The sequence below is a fragment of the Epinephelus moara genome, chromosome 8 (genome assembly GCF_006386435.1).
Source record: "Epinephelus moara isolate mb chromosome 8, YSFRI_EMoa_1.0, whole genome shotgun sequence".
Lineage (NCBI taxonomy): Eukaryota > Metazoa > Chordata > Actinopteri > Perciformes > Serranidae > Epinephelus > Epinephelus moara.
Genome location: NC_065513.1, coordinates 8,358,924 through 8,382,151, shown reverse-complemented (window position 1 = coordinate 8,382,151; position 23,228 = coordinate 8,358,924). Strand labels below are relative to the sequence as shown.

General features: G+C 41.3%; 1 protein-coding gene across 1 annotated transcript in view; it reads right to left on the bottom strand.

Annotated features, from left to right (window-relative positions):
* Positions 1-23,228, bottom strand: part of unc5db (unc-5 netrin receptor Db) — a 274,435-nt gene that overhangs the window by 3,706 nt on the left and 247,501 nt on the right. The window contains 4 exon segments of the mRNA XM_050051503.1: positions 1,409-1,587; positions 7,499-7,663; positions 10,970-11,119; positions 20,848-21,075. Of these exon segments, the coding sequence (XP_049907460.1) occupies positions 1,409-1,587; positions 7,499-7,663; positions 10,970-11,119; positions 20,848-21,075 (722 nt within the window).

Genomic DNA, 23,228 nt, shown 5'->3' with positions numbered 1-23,228 from the left:
AACTATATCTTGAATGTCTTTGAGTGCATTAGGCCAGATGGGTGATTGAGTGGTTTGAATTTTAAATACCACAAATTACAATTACATCCTGTAAATGGTATAATTATTTTTGTTATGCTATTTTGGATAGGATGGAATTGTTGAACATTTCAACTGCTGCACATGGATGTCATGATATATATATATATATATATATATATATATATGTGAAATAACTGGTTTTTGAGATCCCAGAATTTGTTTTTAGGGTTCTGGGAAGTGCTAAAAGTGTCAAGTATGGGGTCAAAGACTCTTATTCAATGGTTGCATATTCCTGTACAATTTGGAAAACATGTCATTATGGTTATATATATTAGAATGTATACCTAATAAGAAAATGCGCTGCATAAAGAATAGTTATCAACATTTTCCTCACTCTAAACATTAGTCCTAAATCAATGCTAAGAAAACCCATATGGCTCCTCGGGTCCGCTTCACTTGACTATTATACAATCTACTAATTATATCTGTCTGTGACTGAAAATTAATTGAACACAAATTGTCTTGGTGCAGTAAACAAAACCATCTGGTTCTACATGTAGGTAAAACAAAAGGTGTGACCTTTTAAGACTTTCAAAAATACAGAGAATAAATTACCATCACAAATGATGAGCAATTACTGGCAAACACAGTCTGCTTTGGATTTAATTCTCAGGTGCTGCCAAAATTAAAGAAAAGAAGAGCTTGTTGCCATGCCAGTGCAATGTCTTTATGTATCATGCAGCGCTGAATCCAGTTGGGGGCAGTGTTTCACTGCAGCTCCTGGGTGCTTTACAGGCGGAAAACAACAAGCAACATAAAAGGCTGCAGCCATTGGTCACATCAGTCTCAGTTCAAAGCCGCCCCAACTTGGAGAGGAAAGCTTATCTGGATAATTTGGAATCCCAAAGGACTCTTAGATACCAGCATTTCATGAATCATGCACTTAACAGGAGATTATAGCTGCCACAAGATCAGACCAAGCAAAGACAACAACTGGATTGAGTAAATATTAGTGTGGTGTCTCATCATAAATGCATCTTTTCATTTAATAAAAACAACAAACAAGTAAAACACACATATGTGAACTGGCTGATCAATATTGACAGATGCATTTGATATTTCACTGTTGGTGGAATAAGGCCAGCACAAAACCACAATGCACATACAGCATTCAACACACAACACATCACATTACCAGGCCTGTCTCCTTCTGCTGAGAGAGAACATGAAGAACAAAAGGGAGCTGCATATAAAGCCCCATTCATGTGGTTAACAACACTCACAGCATGTTATCATTCTCATCAGCGTGTGTTCAAGGCGAGGCCATTACAGAGGAGTGGATGCACACATCATGCAGTCTTAGAGAGGATGCACATCATACGCTCACCGATCTAAGTGGAGCTTCTGGGCTAAGAGTTGCCAGTCCTTGCCCTTGGCGTTGGCAGTGTCGAAGGTGGCACAGATCCTCTGGCGGATGGACAAGGGGATTTTGAAGGCCTTGGGCCCCGTCTGGGACGTGATGGTGCAGTCTGTCTGCATAAAAAATGGAACCGACTCCTTTTCAGTCTGGAGGAACAAAACAGACACAGAGCAGAATCAGACCGGGGTCAGATATTATTTGCAAATGTTGCTTTGTGTTTGTTTTTTACCAGCTTGGAGAGCCAGATGGATAGGGTGTACTGGGTCAGGACTATTCAGATAGGTGTGTTTAACATTTGAAAACATCAGTGCACAGACTGTAAACAAATAAGACAAAGGTGGAGACATCTGGTAGCCTCAAGTGGTGCAGTTAGTGCTGGCATTTCTCAAGATTAAAGCGATGCACCACCCAAAATCTATTTTTTGAATATCAAACACTCAACCCTGCAGACTGAAAATGTGGCTTTAAATGTTTGGAGTTTACTCCTTTGGCTTAACAGTAGCTGAGCTCAGTTTGACTGCAGATCAGTTACAATGGATTTCAACAATGATTGGTTGGTTTGCATTCACTAGAACACCTGTATCCTCCTCCCTCACTGGTCAAATCCACTCTAAAGCCTGATCAATGGTAAGTCACTCAACACTTCTGATGAGTGTCGGTTATGCTTCTTTAAGAGCAGTGGTGTAGTGGAGGGTACACGCAGGTACATGAGGTATACCTACAGTACCTCGCCGCCATTTACAGCATATCCATCTATCAGCCAAAAAGCCATCTGAATATATAGGAGAGTACACCCACTTCCTCCTTGGTACCCTACCTTTCTACCTGTAGTACATCAACCACCTTATCAACCATCACTACACCACTGGGCAAAAGGTTTCAGTCATCTCCATGGTGACCGGATGTTACCCTCCAGCCAGCTTGTTTAGATACACTGTATCATCCCGATCGATATATATTTAGGCAACATCACATGAGAGGGAGTTATACTGTATATCAGCACGACTGTGATTTGGTTTTATTGCTTTAATACAACAGTTCTACAAGCGCCATTTATCAACAGTAAAAAACAGCAACAGGTTATGTTTCGTTCGTTTATTTATTGATTTATCTGACTCTGCCAACTCAAATAGTTCAGCAACTGGACTGGGTCTGGACTGTTGCCAAGCAACACACAAAACACTCCTGCACACTAGCATGCTATTTTGTGTAGGTCTACACTTTACCACAGACCAGATATTTTATATCATATAGGCCAGTGGTACTCAAATGGTACGCTGTGATGCCAGTCTAAGTGTGCAATGGGATTTTGTGATGACCACACATTATTATTGCAATATTCAACTGGGCCAAAAAGTTATGAATGAATTTTTAATTGACTATATCACTATGCTGTGTGCACCCATTTTCCAATAAAGAGGCAACCTTAAGCTAAAAAATGTTATTTAATTTAATTTAATTTAAAAAAAAAAAAAACCTTCACAGGGAACCGATTTGTCGCCGTTCGTGTGTGGGCATTATAAGTATGACACATCAGAAGCCTTGATTGGCAGCCAGTGTGAGGGATGGTAACATTTAAAGGAGAAAGCTGTGAGTGGGACAATGGATCACTTCACTGTACGGAGCAAATTACAGCAAAGCACCAGTGAAGACAACCTACCACTGTAAGAAAAAAAAAACAACCTTTCAGTAGACAGTATCACGAAAGCTACCTGTCTCATTTTTTCTTATCTTTATTGTCTTATGTCGAGATTTTGGCTTGCCCTTTGGTTTGCCTTGGGCACAAAAGTTTGAAATCACTGATGTAGGCAACATCTGCGTGTCTCCATTTGTTGACAGTTGATGAGTTAACAGCTTAACTGGTATGTTGCATCGTCCTCTGATGTCACGTGAGCATAGCTGGAGATTTACAGTAAAGTGTTCAGGCTTCTTTTTGTCCCTTTGTCTTTTTCTGACTATGCATTATTCAACTCAAATGTGATTTGTGGTAATATATGTTACATTTTGTGGTACAAAGTTTGTTACAGCAACCCTTGATGCTGGCTAATTAACCCTTAATGGCTCAGAACACCTGTTAAACGGAGTGATGTCGGATCTAACTGTTTTACAAATATCCTTCTGACAACTGTTTATTCTGTAGCTATATTTGTGCTGCTTTGTATCCTTTTGCATGTCGATAATGGAGGGATTTGATGAAATCATTGAGTTCACTGAAGAGGAAAGGTTTCAAATTTACTTCTACTGAAAAAAAAAACACCAGGAGCACAAAAAAAGTGGTGGTTAATCCGTCTATTAAACCAAACGAGGGAGCTATAGGGTGAATATGTTTTGGTCCAACAATTGGGGGTCGTGGACGAGGCAGTGCACTTTTGGTATTTTCGGGTGTCTGCCAATCAATTTGATGATCCGGTCAACCAGATCCGGCTCTATGCTGCTCACACCAAGATGCACAAAACTCTAGATTGTCAGAGAGGCACGCCATGACTACCAAATCATGTTGCGTGACAAAATATGACAGTGTCTGCGACATAACATTCCTCAGGTGCACGACATGAAGGGAAGATGTACAGCGACATTTTTTTTTTGCGGTCGAAGACAAATCATTTCCTTAGAGAGCCCTATCATAAATCAGACTTAACCAGGCTCACTCATTGGCTAGCCAGCTCTTTGTCTAAATTGTCTTTTATGTTTCACTGATTGGCTCCCAGACATGTCACACGGTTACTTCCCCAAATGTAAAACACCCCACTACAGACAGCTAAAAGAGACAGTTTCAAACACACCCATCACAGTATGTGGAACATACTGTAAATATAAGCAAACAGCAATGGAGTGGATTCACTATTGAGCGCTTGTGTACTGTAATCAATAAGAATCTGAGCTAACTTCATCCTGTGTTTTACCGTCACAGGGAAGTAAACTACAAAGATTAAGGCCATCTGTCAAGCCTTCAGGTGGTGTTGTGTTCAGAATTCGGGGTGGAGTATTACCCTTTTACTTTTTCCACATTGCTTCATGTGACTTTTTGTTCTGGCCCCATAACAATCCTTTGACTCTGGATAGTAGCACAGCGCCCTCTTCCTGTCATGTCCCATATCACACTACAGCAGATATCCCATCTTATCCAGCCTGAGGCACATCCAACTGCAGCACCAGCGGTTTCAGCGCACACACACTTCTAAATAGCTCAAGCATATATGTTGTCTCTTGATAGTTCTTTTAATTTTTTATTTTACTAGCAAACTATGACTGAAGCACTATCCAGCTGTAGCCACTGTTAGACAAAAGTGAAGTGCAAGTCCACCAGATCGGGCTGGAGATCAAACCTAAACAGGAAATGTGTGCTTTAATTTGTCAGTTGAGGATTTCTTCAGTCATTGTCTGCCACCAAAATAAAGCACAGGGTAGGAAGCACAGCACAATGTATCGGCAAATCGCTACCACAGCGACAACATCGGTTAGGTAACGGAACCATGTCATAACCCCAGATTTCACAGAGTGCAGGGAAGCTGTAGCTGTTGCCATTTTAGTTTGTTTTCTTTTTGTTACTGAAAGTTAATGGGAACATTTTGGTCACCTAAAAAAGTCTTACTCAGCGTTTGTTTGTATCAAAAGACCGGATGGTATGTTAAGCCTGTTTTTTTGGAGAGAAAATTAGCATTAGTATTAGCATTGTCTTAGCTAACCCAGGCCCCTAAGAAACCAGCTCAGCCTTGCAAAGTTTTCCCAGTGGCCACTCATGGTATTGCAACGAAAACATCCCCTGCGGCCCAAAAAGCATTTTCCCCATAGACCACCATTATAATAGAGATGTCCATAAACCTGTTGACAGGACACCTGAAAAACACAGTCAGATATGATATTTTTACTATGAATTTTTGGTTTAAGGAGGTTTTATATTTGTAAAACTTTGTTTGAGCTGAGAAAAGCAATTTAAAAATCTGTGATGTTATCACAGCGTAAAGTCTATGAGTGTGAACTTGCAGATGGGTCCAGTGGGAGAAACACTACTGCACATATTCAGTGGGCTGCATTCTGCGGAAAAAATCTTAAACATTTTTTTTGGTGTTTGGACTGAACTGGCGCCATCTTTGGGTCCAGTAGCTATTTATTTTTCTACATCCATGAGTTAACCATAGCTGTGAATGCATTGTGCTTATCAAGCTAGGAGCTATCAGACTTTAGATGCATAAAACCATGGGTCACTTTCAAGTTATGTGACAGTTACCAGCTCATTGGTTGCATTTATTGAAAGGCCAAGGCCAGGGCTGAAACTGAAAATTTGACTGTGAGATGTAAAGTCAGTGCAATGGAAACGCTCAACACAGCACTGTCAAGTTAGCTTCATTCAATTCAAGTTCAAACTGTGGGAAACATGACAGCCCTAGGAAGTGGTTTGTAACTCCAGCATACATGGTCCTATCTGCACCAAATTTCACTTGTTTTGTAAGGCTCCATGCCTGAAGTCATCTACATGAAAATTACGTCATAGTGACTGTACCAACTACTGGCAGCAAGTAAGACTTGTCAGAAAATGTTTTGACGTACCTGAAATTTACATGTTGTAGTTTACAGTTAATTTACAACACCGTGACATAAAAAAGTTCCGTAGCGCCACCTAGTGGACACAGAAAGTGGTACCAGATGAGAAATGTCATTCCAGTACCCTCACTCTGTGAATGATGTACCATCTCACTGCTGCGTGCAGAGTCCGACTTTTACAGAAAAGAAAAGCTTCGTCGCCCAGCATCCTGCCAGGACCCCCAAGTTGCACAGAGGTTCATCGCTGCTTGTAGCTTTAATTCAACTTTGAATTTTTGCTGTCTGTACACATAAACGTAAGGAGGAAAACCTTGGATGTTTCATCAATTTACATATTAGCACAAAAAAATTGCTACAAATTAAAAGTTTGTGGGTTTTTATAGTCTAATGATTTGCTGATCGACAAACACGTAGCGTCACTTCAAACCTCCAGTATCAAACTGGGGCCGCTTGACAGCAAATTCCAGGGCTGCTTTACCAGTCCACCCTGTCTCTTTGTGTCCTCCTGTTCTGCACTGATTTAAATGCACCCCACTGGAAAATTAGTGCCTCCATCAAATTACCTCCATGAACCAACTCCTAATGTTTACATAATAGTAACCCTGATTCATTCACATTTTCTTGTGCAAATTTTCTGGAAATTAGGTTAACATTTGTGCTAAATTTGGACTGAAATTTAATGGCTCATGTTGCTGTAAAGCTCCTCTAAAACTGCTATGTTGGTGCTCTGTATGAAAATGATATTGATCCAACATGGTGACCCACAATGTAAAATGCAGTATAGACCCTCCTCCTCTGAAACTGTCATGTCTGTTTACTGTATGTGTGTGTGATTTGATGATGATTTGAATTCTGCTCACAGCTCCTATAAACACTTTTATTTCTTCCTCCTATCTGTCAAACCCTAACTAATCATGACGGTAGGATTAAAACAAACCATAAAAAAATGATTGCAAATAATATTTCACCTGCATCTGACGGCAATACCATGAGTTTAAATAGTGTTGGTGGCCTTGAGGTAGGACAAGCATGTTTGTGACTGGTTGTGAAAAAGCAGTTGGGTAAAATCAATGAGTAACGCTCTCTTCTGGCTTAACAACTACTGTCAAGGTGCTCTTGAGTGAGGATTTCTAGCTCCTAGCTGCTCCAGTGGAGCTGCTCAGTGGCTGACAGAAGACTGTTGTTACACCGGGCAGCTCCCAGGTGTTAATGCATGTGAATGTGATGCAAGCTATTTGCTGGAACACGTCTCCCTGGATGGATAAAGGTTAAAAAAAATATGTGCGGCAAACGTGGTGAACAGCTGGATCTCTGTTGTCTGTGTTTAGCATAAATCTGTGAAGAAAGACAGAAAGTAAGAGTGTCCTCCTGGCTCTATTAATACACAATGCAAGCTCAGGAGAGCTGGCCCCTGCTGTCAGTGGACACACTCCAGGAAGGTTACATAAAGGTTGAGGGAGAAAGTGAAACGTCTCCCCCCCCACCCCCTCCTCTCCCGCAGCCCCAGATCCTCACCTCGGCCACAGCCGTGTAGACCTGCAGAATCTGCTCGTGGCCTTTGACCTGGCGCACGCTGATTTTGCAGGAGAGCTGGGCGGTGGCAGGGCTGTATCTCTCCAGAGAGAAGGCACAGTGCAGGGGCTGCTGGTTGCTGCACCACACTTGGGGGAAGGAGAACTCCTGAGGAAGCACAGAGAAAAAAGAGGGACATCAGAAACATAACACGGTAACATATGCTCTAAATGAGATGATTCAGCTCGCTGCTCCACATGTGACCACACTGGCACATGCACAGCCACTTACACATTGCAAGATAAAAGGTAGGAGTTGGCTTTGAAGTCTCAATGATTCCACGGCTTGATATATTTATGCATGGAAATAACTATTGTTAAGGAGAGAGAGAAAAAATCCATTTACAAATACAGCCTGATTCCCGGTACGGTAACTCTGATAGCAGCGACAGCATGCTTGCTAAGTACTGTAAGCGATATACGTGGGAATACAGGGAGCAGGGAAAAGACTGCCTTTGATGTATAATTAATTTCCAGAGAACGGGCACATCTGTGGGGAAATGTCCTTGACCTCTGCTACACTCCGTCTCTGCCATATCTGCATATTAAAAGTGACCTGTAGACAATTTTTAGTGAAGACCGCGGCATTAAAAGCGGCGGCCGGCGTGCCTACTGATGACTTAACCCTTGTGGCTTTGATCTTGGCTGCCCAGTGCAGCTCACAGCAGCAGATAATGGAGTCGGGGAGCTGGTGGCTGAGGGAGAGGGGGAGGGGTGATGGACGTGGAAAGCTCGGATGCTCTTTAGCACTAAAAGCTGACTTGATGTATGGCACGGTGCTCGGCTATTATTCTACACCTGCTCCACCAAAGCAGGTTCGTGGTGCCTGCCTTCCATCCCGAGGCCCTCATAAATAAGGCTGTGGAGAGGGTGGGTGTCTTTGAAACAGCTTTCACCCCGCATTCAGATGTTTAAACAACAACAGCATACAGTGGGGACACAGCTCAGCTGCTCTGCAAATGGCAACAACAGGTACAAAGCAGCATTCACTGACTGCTGCGGAGCGTTCCATCTAATACTGTTTGCATCTTAATGCTCCTGCAAGCAAAACAAACACAAAGCTGTTAATCTCACGTCACGTCCATCTTTATGATCCTACAGAGAGAAATGTGGGTGACAGAAGGATGCACGCTAAAAGAGCAGCTTTAAAGCACAAAATGGTGCACACAAACACAAACATAAAGCGAGTCAAAGCCGTATGAATGTTGTGAACTGAAGAAAAAGTTATTTTCATCAAGCCAGATTTGACTTGACTCGTCCTCTTTGTTGGAGCACATGTGACAACAATGGCTACCAAACATTACCATCTAATACTCTATGAAGGATTACTGCCTTTTGGTTGTTCGCCTCCAAGAACAGGTCAAGTTGTGGTTAGAGTTTACATCCATGTGTGAAAACATGAATGCTTTACACACATCTTCCCCCCAGCAGCACAGAAGATCTCTACAATCAGAACAGTTTCTAGGTGGACACCCAAGATTAGTGTCACCAATTCAGTATTTGACCAAATGTCTCCCCTCTGCTCCTGAGTTATGATTAAGAATAATGACTAGAAAAGTGTTTTTGCAGAATGTTGTGATGCCACAGTGAAAATGACCTTTGACCTTTTGGGTATAAAATGTCATCACATCACCATTTTATCCTATGAGACATTTTGTCACAATTAGTGTATGAATTCCTGAATTATGGCCAAAAAAATGTTTTGTGAGTTCACAGTGACCTTGACCTTTGACCGCTAAATTATAATAAGTTCATTCTTAAGTCCAAGTTAATGTTTGTACCAAATTTAAGGAAACTTCCTCAATGCCCTCCTGAGATATTGTGTTCATGAAATGAGATGGACGCAAGGTCACAGTGACCTTTGACCAGCTCTCCCAGAGAATTTAGTTTTTAATTTCCTGCAGCTATATGCACTTTTTTCAAGCCATTTGAGATAACAGAATGCCTAAAAATCTGTACATCATTTGGGAAAAATGTGATAGTTGCCAAGGGGGAAAAAAATCATTCTTTAGAGCTTACATCCTATTGTGTATCTAATTATTCTCCAACTGTCTTCATCATCCTTAAACCACAAACACAACAAATGTTGAGGATGACTAATTTTCACTCCTGCCACCTAAAAAGAGGCAATAATTGTCTGATGTTACTATTTTCTGATACATAACGTGGGTAGTGTATGAATTTGGTGTAAACAGCATTAGTATCTAATAATATTTATGTCTGTTTGTCTGTTTTACAATGCTGGAGCTAAACTCACAAAATGAATGTTTTGCTGACAAATCTTCCACATTTGAATCCATGCCATAATAATTTGGGCTGCTCTGCAAATCAAGGATCCGCACCTATGCCAAGTACATGCGGTCTTCAATGCTATTGAATATTAGACCATTTACTCAATTTTATTAGATCTCCAGCAAACAGTGAGATGTTGAAGAAATGCTGTAAGAACATCCAATCATGATGTCCCATTATGGTTCAAAAATAATTCCACAGTGACATTTTAGCCAACTTTATCTGGCAGTGTCGTAGCAGCATCGAAATATGACATACACACAACCAAAAAGGACACTAACATTGGCCCACAAGTCTCAAACCCCAGTCTCATAGGTGAACGTCCGGTGCTTTACCCATTCATCCACCACCACCATCTGTCTATGTGAACTGCGTCGCTCTTCATATGACATCACCTGACTTTCTGGCAGAAAGTCATGAAGGCTATTTCTCTCATGTGTGATCAAAGACAGCTTGGAGAGAGACTTTTGGCACTTTCAAACATTAATAAACAATATAATTTACAAGTAGATATACAGAAATGGCATAATCATCATTTTAATATTAAAAAAATGTCACTGAGTATATAAATATCAACAGTATTTCCTGGTTTGTAAGAGAGGGTCTGACTGGACTATGTTGTAGTTTTTGGCATCTGACCTGATTTTGTTTTTTTTTTTTGTTTTTTTACTTGACGAACAGCATAGATTTGGTATCTTTGAGATAAAACATTTGGGGCTTGAGCCCAGAAGCCTCCCCCCTGCTCTGCCCCTGGTGGAGTTTGTGTGTGAAATTGAAAATGAATATCATTTTGTTCCTCATGAGTGCCTTATTAGAGAATCGTACCAGATTATCAATACAGTAAAATACACCCCACAATCTGGAGAGTCTCTAAATAACAAGCCTAAACATGCACGCATGCACGCGCGCACACACACACACGCACACACACATACACACACACACACACAGCAGACCACCCCTCACACAGTTTGATTGATAAGTGACCCCTGGGAGGAGCAGGGCAGACACACCACACTCATTACCTCTTAGCAGCACAAACAGGATCTTGCAAATTAGCACTTTAGTATCATAGATACAGGGTGTTTTCATTTCATATCTTGTATGTTGCTGCCATGGTTACCTGACATGTGGTAAAGGGTTTGATGCTCCACAGGAACTGGGGAACATCTTGGATGGACACCTGGAGGCTGAAGGTGTTCGCTCGGAAAGGCAACATCTTTGGCTCCTCGAGGAGCTGACCCCCTCTGGTCTTCTCTGCAGCCACCACTCCCTGAAGGGGCAGAGAAAAGAAAAAAGAAAAAACAAAGGAAGAAGAATGGAGAGAAAGGAAGGGAAAAGGTCAGACAGAAAAAAGGGGAATATAGAAGAAAACCAAAAATAAGAGGGGAAAAAGGGAAATGAGATGAATGTGAGAGAGAATTAAGAATACAACAATCCTTTCCTTTGAAGATACGGTACCTTTGCATATCAGCACAAGCACCTGTTGCAAATCCCCTCCTCTGTCACATCCACTAATTGACTCATCACAAATATTAACACAGAAACAGGCCGCCAAGAAGTGACGTCAAGTCTCCGCTGAACAAATCATACGACTCATGCTCACATTAGCATCACATTTGCCGCCTCAACGTGACAGATTGAGGCTTGAATTTAATGCTGGGGAAACGCGTGCGTCGGGGGGCAAACGTCCATCTCTCAAATTGAATTTGTGATGATGAAAGAGCACTTTGATTGTCGCTTGCAGGTATTCATCTGTCATCATTGTTCAGCGTCCCGGTGGGATGGTTCAGTGTCTGGCCCGTCTATCCTTAGCCATCTCAATCACAAAGGGAAAAGACAGGGAGCAGAGCTGTGACTAATGCCAGGCCACGCTGATTGATTCTGACTGAGTGTCCGTGCGTGCAGCAGCTTGGTTATGCATGCGTGAGTGTATGCACTTTTTACGCATGTGTATGCAGAAAAAAGCGTGCCTGAGGTATTTTGCATATTGTTAGTGTTGTACAGTGAAGGTGTGAAAAAAATCAATTGTTGGCAAAAATGCAGATGAAAGACATTCATATGAAAACAAATGTGGCAGCAGGGAGCCTGAAAAATGATGTTTCTCTGCGCCATCTGCCTCTGTCTTTCAAAATCTCAAGACGCTGAGCTGCTGGACAACACTGGATTTCTTTGGTTTCCCTGTAAAGCATGTAGCTAGCTTGGATCTGTGATAATGTTCCCTCGTTTGAACTCGTTTGAAGCTGTCAAGTCTCCATGATTGAAGTTCTGTGTAGACTGTGATTGCTGCTGATCTGCTGTTTGACACATCACACACAATCGATGTGTCTTAGATCATGTTTTACAGCTTTGGGAGTGTTGCAATGTCAGCCAAGAATGAGAAATCCAGACAGACGAATTGCAAAGTTAGTGAAGTTATTTTGGTGGTCCAGAGTTCCAAAAGTAAAAGTTCTGTTTATTTTCTGCATAGATAATTTTAATTGACTGCCATCTTGGTGACTTTCTTGCTAGATTTGGAGCTTTTAAGCTCCCTTAGTGAGCGACAAATTGAGTGAATTTTTAGGTAGAGACCACTTCCTCACTCTTGAGGAGAGTCGCTGATATTTCTCAGTGAATATGCTCTCATGTGGCTCTGGCTCTCTGAACCGACTGTTTTCACTGAGTAGAGCAGAGCAGCAGCAACTTTAGTCCGCTAATCGGCAGCCAGAAAGACAGATAATTGAATGCACTTGAATGTTAATCAATACTATTACATGCACGCAGTAGTCGAGCTAAACTCATAGCTCAGCTAATCAGTCAAGTCGGACTTCTCTTTGAGTTTGAACGATGCTGCGCTTTAGCCAATCACAATGGAGAGGACATGTAGCTACATACTAAGGTCAGGGAAACATGTGATCTTGGTTGCTGATATTGATCATTTCTGATTGTGTGACGAAGTTTTTATTTCATTTATTTCCCAGTAGAAAGTGCAGACAGACAGTATGAGCAAAATACAGTCTTTTTTGACTATTTAAACATGTAAACATGTTCTAGTAGAAACCTTAAATACAAGTATGAACCTGAAAATGTGCAATATGTCCTCTTAAGGTTTCATGTTTTCACAAAATTAGCAGACTTTAAAAGAGTGAGTTTATTCCAGTGTCACATCTCGATCCTTGACATTTCAGTTACACAGTCCATATGACAGCCCTCACAAAAAGTTTTTGAGATTAAGATTAGATGGACATTTCCAGCAGATCAGACTACTGTAATGCCCTTTTTGCTGGACTTCCCAAAAAGACTCCAGTGAGACCGCTAACTGGGACTAGGAAAACAGAACACATTACACCTGTACTGAAAACACTCCACTGACCTGAAATGGTGTCACTCCTAAATATATTTCTGACCTGCTCAATAGCCCAACCACATCCCTCAGATCACCAAGCACATGTCTCCTGAATGTACCCAGGATTAAAACCAAATCAGACGAAGGTGCATTTAGTCACCATGGTGCTGTTCTCTGGAATAAACTGCCTGATAACCTGAGATCTGCTCCAACTATATCATCCTTTAAATGCAGTCTCAAAACACTACTTTTCTCTCAGGCTTATGGTTGTTAGTGTGTATGTGTGTATATGTGTGTATGTATAGGTGTGCCTTTGTGCCCCTGCTGTAGTCCATTTGTGAGTGCTAACTGTGTTCTGTGTGCGAGTGTATGCACTGTTTGTTTTGCTGAATGTTTTTTTTTTGTTTTTTTGTAAAGATATTTTTATGGGCATTTTTTGCCTTTAATTGCAGCAAAGGGCCACAGGCCGGAGTCGAACCTTGGCCACTGCGGCAACAGCCTTGTACATGGGGCGCCTGCTCTACCACTAAGTGTTGTCCACTTATGTGGAGTATTTTATATGTTCTCTATCTCATTGTTTAATGTTTTCTATGTTTTACTGTAAAGTACATTGTGTTAACCTTTGTGTAAAATGTACATATAAAATTGACTTGACTTGAGAGTAACACTGATAATATTATATTATTCATAGCAGCTTAAAAAATAGTTAGATAAAGCCATAGTTATGTTTAGCTTTCAGAATTTTGTATAGTCTATAATCATATAAACAGTCTATAATCATATAAACAGCTACATTATGACATTGCAAATGTGGAAATTAGCATGTGATATAATCTAGCCAGTGTTTGTGCAGGCACTGGCTACTTTCCATTGAAATAATTAGAAGCACTGGTTGAGACACTTCAAAGGCTTGGATGGGCATGAAACTCTCCCAGTTGAATCATCAGTACAAAAGATGAGCAACTAAAAGAAAGTATTTAGTTGAATAAAAAGTCTAAGGTAAGTGTGTGGTTAGAGCAGCTGATTACAGCACAGCCCAGTAAATGAGGTTTTGGTGATTAGTGGGGGAAAGGATTTCTAGCTGTCTTTAACGGCACTGTGACACCTATTACAAGTTGTTTATAGCAAAAGCTGTTAAAAGTTAAGTTCCTTTTCATAAATAAGATTGTTAGTGGGCAGATTTACATGTGCGATGCCACTGCAGTAATGGCAGCTTGTTTACTTCCACCTACAACCCATTTAGTCTGTACATTTGACAGTTTACCAGCAATGACTGTGTGCTTAGCCACAAGGGCATCATAGTATTCAGAGCCATCTGCCATGCCGAAGTGATGTAAAACACACTCAGATATGAATTTGGAAAGATACCAAATGATGGCCAAAACATACATCTAAACCTTTGCTGAATAACATTAAAAATATCATTAAAGGAAAACTGACGTGGGAAGCTTCAGACAGAAGCTCTTATTACTCTACAACTCTCTGGTTGTGTCCTGGCAGAGTGAAGAGTATTTTCTGGTAGTTTTATTCTAATTTTTTCAACACAGCATGTAGCTATTTTTCAGAACTGTTAGCAGGTGACCTACCAGACAAAGTGGTTTCCCTACATGGTCGCATGTAGCTGTATGCGTTTTGTTGACACATTTTAAACAAGTATTTCACTGCTGAAAAGATGGTCTTTTCATAAAATTGGGCTTCTATGCAGCAGAAAGATACTTTTAAAACTGGTGTTACATGACCAGAGAAAACAGAGAAAAAGGGCTGTGGCATTTGCTTTTGTTCAAGAAGTAGAAAACCTAAAACTAGCAAAATGCTCTGTGCAACACGACTGATAAATGCTTCCAATGAGGGGTGATGTAATGGGCCCGTCTAAAAGCAATGTGGTGGCCAGCTGGTAATTAACAATTTTCAATAACAGTAAAATCAACTAGGCAATGCAGTGACAGAATCTTGGTTTATATTTGATCAGCGCTGCTTAGTTTTAAAGTTTGATTTGGAATTTGATCTGAGTAAGAGGATGGGTGGCTCTCTCGCGATCCCTTAGTATACTCTTCGTGTCAGTGGTGGCAGCAGGCATACAAAGATAAGGGAGTACAATTTGTAGTTCAAGCAACAGGCAGATCTGGGCGCTGGAAAGATGGAGTGATTCGTCTTTACATACTACCCACTTTATTATGACACACAGAGCTGGTTGAAAATGAAAGTACCCTTTTAACTTATTTGAAGCTTTAAAGTTTTCTGTAGACTGTGACAGTTCCTGATTTGCTGTTTGACATGTGATGTTTCACAGCTAAGTCACTGTTGCAGTGTCAAAAATGAGTAATCCAACAGGTTTAACAGTGGAATCACAAAATGACCACTGCAATGAAAACCATACTGTTTACCATTACATTTATGTGTCAAAATTCAAGACATTGTAGAAATGATCCTTTGCCAAGGCTAAAGGTTGAGGTGAACAGTCTTTCTAGTAGCATTACCAGTAGAAGGTAACATCTGCCAGCAGAATACTAATAGGCTATGGGTGGTATTTTCAGGTAGGACGCTTGTATCCATTGTGTCTCAAATAGGACTTGAATGCTGTGTCCTTGGAAATGGACTGCTGTTAGAGGGGAAATATTTCCTCCCACTCCTGAGCAACAGCAGATTTTGTGTCTTTGTTGTTATAGCTGACACAAAAAATATTAAGCTCTTTACTTGAACTGAATGTTTATCTGCTTATTTTAAAACAAGACGATGATATCTTTAAAACGTGCATCACTTTGGATATAAGTATAAGTAAAATTGACTTGTTATAGAGATACTCTTTTAAAAGAGATAGCAGCATTGTGCAATATGACAGAAAATATAAAACCGCCAATAATAACCCTTCCTCGGTCTCAGCCGAAGAAAATGTCTCCCTCACACGAGTGTTTGTGTTGCATCAGGCTTCCTGTTGATCCAGAATCCAGGCTGTGATTGTGCCTGAGCTTGGACTACACACAGCAGCGATGTGGTGCTAACAGACAGGGGCCCAAGGGACGCGCAAAAGTCTGGCATCTGCTCGGCAGGCTGGAAATTCATAAACCAAATCCAGAATGCATTTTAAAGCCAGCTGCCGCTGACGGCTGCGACATGACAGAAAGGCGGTCGGGAGGCAGAGTCAGTCACGAGGCTCGCGGTGCACTGTTGAGCTCGGCTCAACTCCTCTGTTAGTCTAGTCTCTCCGGGGAGCACGGGAAGCTTGATTTCCCTGATGTTCACTGATGAGATCTCAATGCTTAAAAACCCTATAGGTCGCTGAAGGATAATCAAGTCAAACAAGATAAAAAAAAAAAAAGAATGATTGGTTAACATTTGAATGGCAGTGATTACAGTACGGCAGCCTTTGTCTCAGTCTATTAAAACCTCTGGAAGAGAATCCGTCAGGCTGTTAGAGAGTCCCCACTATCAGCTCTGCAGTATTGTTTCACAGTGGTAATGAATCTGCAATCACTCACATGGTTTAACCGGTAGAGAGCACATGCTGAAGTCCCTGCTGCTTCAGACAGCCCAGGCTAAAACCACATCTACACAAGATGTTCAGTTTGAATCTAGGCCAGGACCTACAATATGTACTTCCTAATAGAGCAGAAATTGCTTAAGTGAAAATGTGCATCCTCACATTTTTGTGAAAGAGGTGAAAGCTGTGATGCACAGTTGCAGAAAGACTGCTGAAATTGGCAGATTGAATTTTAGACTGTGGGGAAATGAGTACAAAATGCTCTCCTCTCACTTTCTCTTTCTTTAAAAAACAAACACACAAAAAAGCAATACAAAAGTGACATTTAAGTCACTCATTGGCCAACAGTACTTCCAGACAAGATCAAATTACTTCAAGTGCAGCAGTCTTAGAGCCACAAAAACCTATTTTCTCATTTACCTCTAGTGGTATCAAGCCACGCAGATAGCTTTGTTTTATTTTCCTCATTTTTGTGATGTTTGCCTCCGAGACTCTACATCCACCCAAACACAAAGGAGATGAATGAAACTTAATTTGTGGAGCTCACAGCTTTGAAAAATGACATTCAAAAGCAAAGTGTCTTTTGAGAAATAATGTCCTGCTCACTCTGGATAATCCACAAACCTCATTATTAATAGCCCCCATGAAAACTCTGGACGGTGTGCTCTGTGGATTGCCAGACTAATGAGAACACTGTATCTGAAAGCTGAATTTTTTGAATGTCATTTTTCCAGTGGTGAGCACCACAACCAAATTCCATTCAGCATTCCATTTAAGAGACGGAGATCTCAAAACTTGGTCTATTATAACATAAGGAAATATGCTTTTCTGTCACTTCAGTGAAATGCATGGCATCATTCTTTGGCTAACTGGGGGTGGCGCTAGAAACTCTATATTTTACACTGACATATTATCACATTATAAAGTCAATATGCAAAATGTGTTAGCAAACATTTGCCTATATACCATACAGCAGACACAGAGCAGCTTCATTTATTTTGAGTCATGTGTCTGGCACCCTGACAAACATCAGGCCAATAGTCCCCATGCTTTTACGTTTTGTTTTGCTGCAACAGCTCCTGAGGGAAATATCTGGCCCTTTAGCTGCCAAATGCTTCACTACATTTGTTCACCAGCTAGCTGTTAACGTTGCCTGTCTGCTGTTTTGTACAGTGACGGTTGTGTACAGTGGCTTCATCAGAGCATTTTTGCTTGAAACAGCTGCCTACCATTGAGGCTGTTAGAATGGACCAAAACAGCAAAGTTGTGGGTCAGAAAACCAAAACATGAGCACAAAGAAACTAAATTGCTCCAAGGACCTTAAGGGATAGGTGATAATTCAGTTAATATTTGGCAAATGCTATTAGCACCCAGTTGTCCATAGGCAACAAAGCTACCTACACCCAGGGTGTAATAAGACAGTGTGGCTATTTTCTATTCCTGAAGTAATGGTGTTGAATAACGACCAGTAAAGTGTTTTTGCAGAACACTGTGATGTCACAGTGAAGTAGCCTCTAACCTTTTGGATATAAAGAGTGTGTTTGTCAATTCAACACTCTGACACTCTACACTAAAGTAAAAACAGCCCTGTTGTTTGAAGAAACAGAGCGTTTTATTTTTATATGATATAATGAATGGTTAAGTTAGTCATACATTCACTCTGCTTGGCGCTCTGCTGCTCGAAGAGTTCTGAATAAGAAAATGGTAAATTCCAACACCTCTCCAAATTTACATACTATTCAGTTAGTTCAAGAGTGCGCTCCAGCAACCTGGTCTCACTCTGAAGTCATTTACATCCGGCGTTAGGGCAGTGACTTCTGGCTTCAGACACTGACAAAATAAAAAAGTCCTTTGACGTCGGCATGATACGCGGCCAGTGGGTGTTGTAGTCACCCTGCAGTGTCAGGCGTAAATGTGGTGGGACAACAACAAAAGTTAAGGTAACAGAAGTCTGAACAGGATGGGCGGGAGTGGTGGTGGATGAGTCCAACACTTTCACCCAGAAGGCCAGTGTTCACTATCAATATGATTGTAAAGCCAAACCCTGTTCTTTTGTCCTAAACCCAACTATGTGTGTGTGTGGGCAAAACATAACCACGTGAGTTTGTCAATTCGCACTGTACCAACGTAGTGCGCTTATTTTGAAAGAGACTGTATGCACACTGGGCATTTCCTAAGAAAACAGAAATGTATTTTGAAAACAGACAATGCATGTAACAGGCTGAACTTGAAACAGAGTCCCAGCACTCAAGAACCAATGCACCCAGGGTACCTTGCACGTCACATCCCAACGTGGAAAGTCCACAACCAAACATCGATATGTGGCGAGGTTGGAGTGAAATTGTGTTGGCCCCAGCACTCAGAGTGAGTATTTCCAAATGCACTTTATGGGCTCTAGTTTCACAGACCGGGCGAGGCGGGGGCGCAGCGCACCTGCGCTTCACCAACTGGGTGTGGCCAGGCGGATTTTGTAAGTTTGGCACACCGTGCGCCTGGCGCAGCTACTCCTCTTTCCCACCTCCGTCCCTCCTACCGGCGCAAGTTGGAAAGAGGGAGGAGAGAAGGCGTGGAATGGGTTTTACACACATCACACCAATCGAATGAGCCCCTCTCCTCGCCCTTAAATGCGCCGCGCGACGGCGTAATGAGAGTTTACTCAATTTGCCATGGCAGAAGAGAGCAGCAGCGTCAGACAGCCAAACTTCTCCCAGGAGGAAACTGATGTTTTGGTCCGGGAGGTCCAAGCTCGCAGTGTCTGAATATACGGAACTGTGAGCAGACCTCCACGGGCTGATGATGCAAAGGTAGCCTGGGAGGAGGTCACCACAATTGTAAATCAATGATGCATTTCTCTTGTGCGCGCGCTCTCTCTCTTTCTTTCTCGCAGTCTCACTCTCTTTCTTTTCTTTTGGCTTTTCTAAGATGACAGATGCTGAATATATACTCCCTATCTGATGCTGTGGCTGTTTGTGGTTGGCTGAGAGGGATGTGAACTCATTAGTTTGCAGCTGTGTTAATCAAATCAGGTTGGGTTTCCATTACGCGTGCCAAACGTTGCCAATCCCCTTTGATCTGACATCAGATGTGACGGGTGTGNCAAACTGAGCGCGCCTTGGGTTGCGCTGCTCGAAACTAGCTCTGTGCGGGGTTCGCCACCCTGCGCCACCTGCGCTGCACCGGGAAACTAGAGCCCTATGTCATAACTTCATCATTTAATCTTATTAGACATGTGAAATTTTGTCATAATTAGTGTGTGAATTCTTTAGTTTTGGCAATAAATATGTTTTGTGAGGTTAAAGTGACCTTGACCTTTGACACATGAGCACAAAAATCCAATTAAGTCATTGTTGAGTCCAAGTGGATGTTTGTGCCAAATTTGAAGAAATTCCTGAAAGGTGTTCTTGAGATAACATGTTCACAAGAATGAGACGGACTGAGGTAACAGTGACCTTGACCTTTGACTTGTGACCACTAAAATCAAATCAGGTATTGCCAGCACGGAGGCATAACAATAAGCCCCCAACTGACTTACAAGGGATTTGAACACCAGTCTCCTGTGTGTAAATACTGTGCTTGACCCATTCACCCACCATGTCTTAGTCCCATCATGGTCTGTGTGTGAGTGTGACTATTTTTTTTTCTTTCTTTTTTACATAGGTAGTGTGCACAGCATCACAAAGGGCAGCTCTTTTTACTACTCACCTCACATTCTTCTTTAGCAAGATGAGCAGAACATTTGAAACATGATGCCAATGCCTGCAAATTTGTTCTATAGTGACTATATGTATACTATATACTATAATGAAAAAAATATTTCTAAGGTCAACAGATGACCTAAAGCATTGGCAAAAGGAACAAATTGTAAAACTCTTTTTGTAACATAGAGAACTACTATGGAGCACTGCAGAATGCTGTCTATACAAGCCCACAATCCACCTTGGCAATATTTAAATACACCAGTCGAGCATTACATTAGCTTTTGCCCTATGAATTATCATTTTATAACCTCAGATTGAGCTCAAGGAAACAGTTGTTACTTAAGCCATTATTACTGGCCACATCCTCTTAATGAATAAATGAGACTGTGGAGAACTGTTAAACACAGTGCTGCTGAAAATAATCATTATCATCGACCTTTGTTGGATAAACAAAAGAGGAAAACAAAAAGCCAAAGACCTCACAGGTGTCCCTTTCCCACCTGAAATGCGTGTGGCGTGTCATCCACACAGTACACCCTCAGGCTGTAACTCATGGAGCCGGCCTCCATACTCCCAAACACAGCCAGCTTCAGCCTCTTGACGGCAGCCTGCGTCAGGGGCTCGCCCACCAGGGCGTACGAGCCCGGCTGGTCCAGCAGCAGGTGGCAGCTTGTCGAGTCCATCAGGCAGTAACAGGAAGTGGACTCCTCCTCCACTGACATCACTTCCTGCAGTAAAGCACAAAGGCACAGAGGCCGTGGCCATGAAAACACAGTGGGTCCTGATGTTTCTCTCAGCCAGAGCATATCCCATTAAATATTTATCTATTTGTATCCTGTCAACTGCTTAAAATAAAAGGGAGCACAAAAAAAAATCTTTGCATCATAGTAAAAAAATTGAAACACTCTAAAGAGTCTTATGGACAGGTGTGTGGTATCATTAACACAGACTATGACAGATCCAAAAAATCCTGCACACTGCTGATCACCTGTACTCACCTTATTAATGTTATGCTTCTTAGGTTCAACTTCATCAGGTAAAATCAGAGCACATTATTTGGTTCTTTAACACTGTTCAACACAAAACATGGAGCACTTTATGTGTTTTACCATTAAAGTTCTTGGGAATTTATGCAAGAATAAAGGGAACATTATGTCCACTGATGGTATATTTGAAATTAAAAACATCTATAACATAAAAAATTCATTAGATGAGCTGGAACACTGAAATGCTGTAATCCGTTTTATACCATACAGGTCTGTGGGCAAACGCATCGAACATTTGCACAAAAGCCAATCCAAAATTGAGGTTATAATGATAGTCCCTTTTACTAGCTCGGTGTGGCTACACATTCTGACAAATAAAGGCCTGTCTCTGTGAGACACTTGGTCTGGTTACCAAGCATTCAATTTTTTTTTTATAGAACTTCTTCTGATGTGTAAAAGCGGGTTGCTGTCTACCTCAAATTATGTGTCCCTTCCTCGATTACCCTGTAAGTTATGGGTTTTTGCAAGATGTACTATACATTTTTAATTATACCACTTACAGTAAGTACGACCAAAGGCTTTTCATGCACGTTTACTTTTGTAATTTTTATCTCCCAATTCATTGCATACAATTTGCAGTTCTTCTGTTTCCAGTGTTTATAAAACATTTCATTATACTTAAATTCCTTAAAGGTCTGAGATCCGCTGATAAGGCCGTGCTAGCTGTTCCAAGGTCTAGGCTGAAAACAAAAGGCGACAGGGCCTTTGCAATCAGGGCCCCTAGACTCTGGAACGATTTGCCTGAGGAAATCAGGTTTTCAGAGTCTGTTCCTCGTTTTACATCGCTCCTCAAGACACACTTTTACAGGAAGGCTTTTATGAAGTAATGTTTAAGTTGATATAATATTTAAGTTGTATATATTTTGTGTTGATATTGAGTGTGTGCTGATATTTTATGCTGTAAAGCACTTTATTATTTATATTGAAAAGTGCTATACAAATAAAGTTATTATTATTATTAAAGGTGATCAACAGATTAAAACTCACATTGTTTGACAGATATGGCACTTGTCAGGCCATTAAATGGCTGTTAAGAGTGGTGAGAAACGTCATAGATGTGGGTTTGTAGGGGCCTACCATGCCTGCTATTAGGTTGAGAAGGCCATTGTTAGGCCATGCAATGAACTTTTCTGCAACAAAGGGCTTTCATGGGACTTTCTTTCATGTGCGAGAAAGTCTGCATACAGGGTGAGTGGGAGTAGTGATGGTGGATGCTTCAAACAAGGTACTTTCATCCAGGAAATGGGACTTCGAGCCCCATGTGACACAAATATCTGCACCCAACCATGATCTTTTTCTAAACCTAACCACATGCTGTTGGCACTTACACCTAAATGAATTGAATGGGCTGATAATGGCCCTCTGAACCTATCAGTAAGTGTAGCAGGTCTCTGCTGACCCTTGTCTATGAAACTTACAACCACAGATAATAACCATCAATGGGCTGATAACTTCCCAATCAGGTGCACAGCCAAAAGGTAAAACTGGGATCACATTTCAGTGTTCAAAAATAGTCAAACATTCTATTGCACACCATCTTTCGATGCCATACCTGCAGAGAAACCCTTGAAGTAGCACACAGATGGGCAAAGTCACGAATGAATAGCAGCTGCAGATAGCACCATGAATTATGCATCACTAACAGCCGCTATGTGCCCTTTCTCAAGATCAAGTTCACAAAAGATATTGCACTAATAATATAAAAGTGCAAACATGATCATTATGTTTTGTTGCTGAGTGCAATTCACCCTTTTTTTGTGTTTAATTGAAATTACCCACGTGGTAAAGTATAAAGCTCGGATATAGCTCGACCTCAACAACAAGTCTCTCCTCAT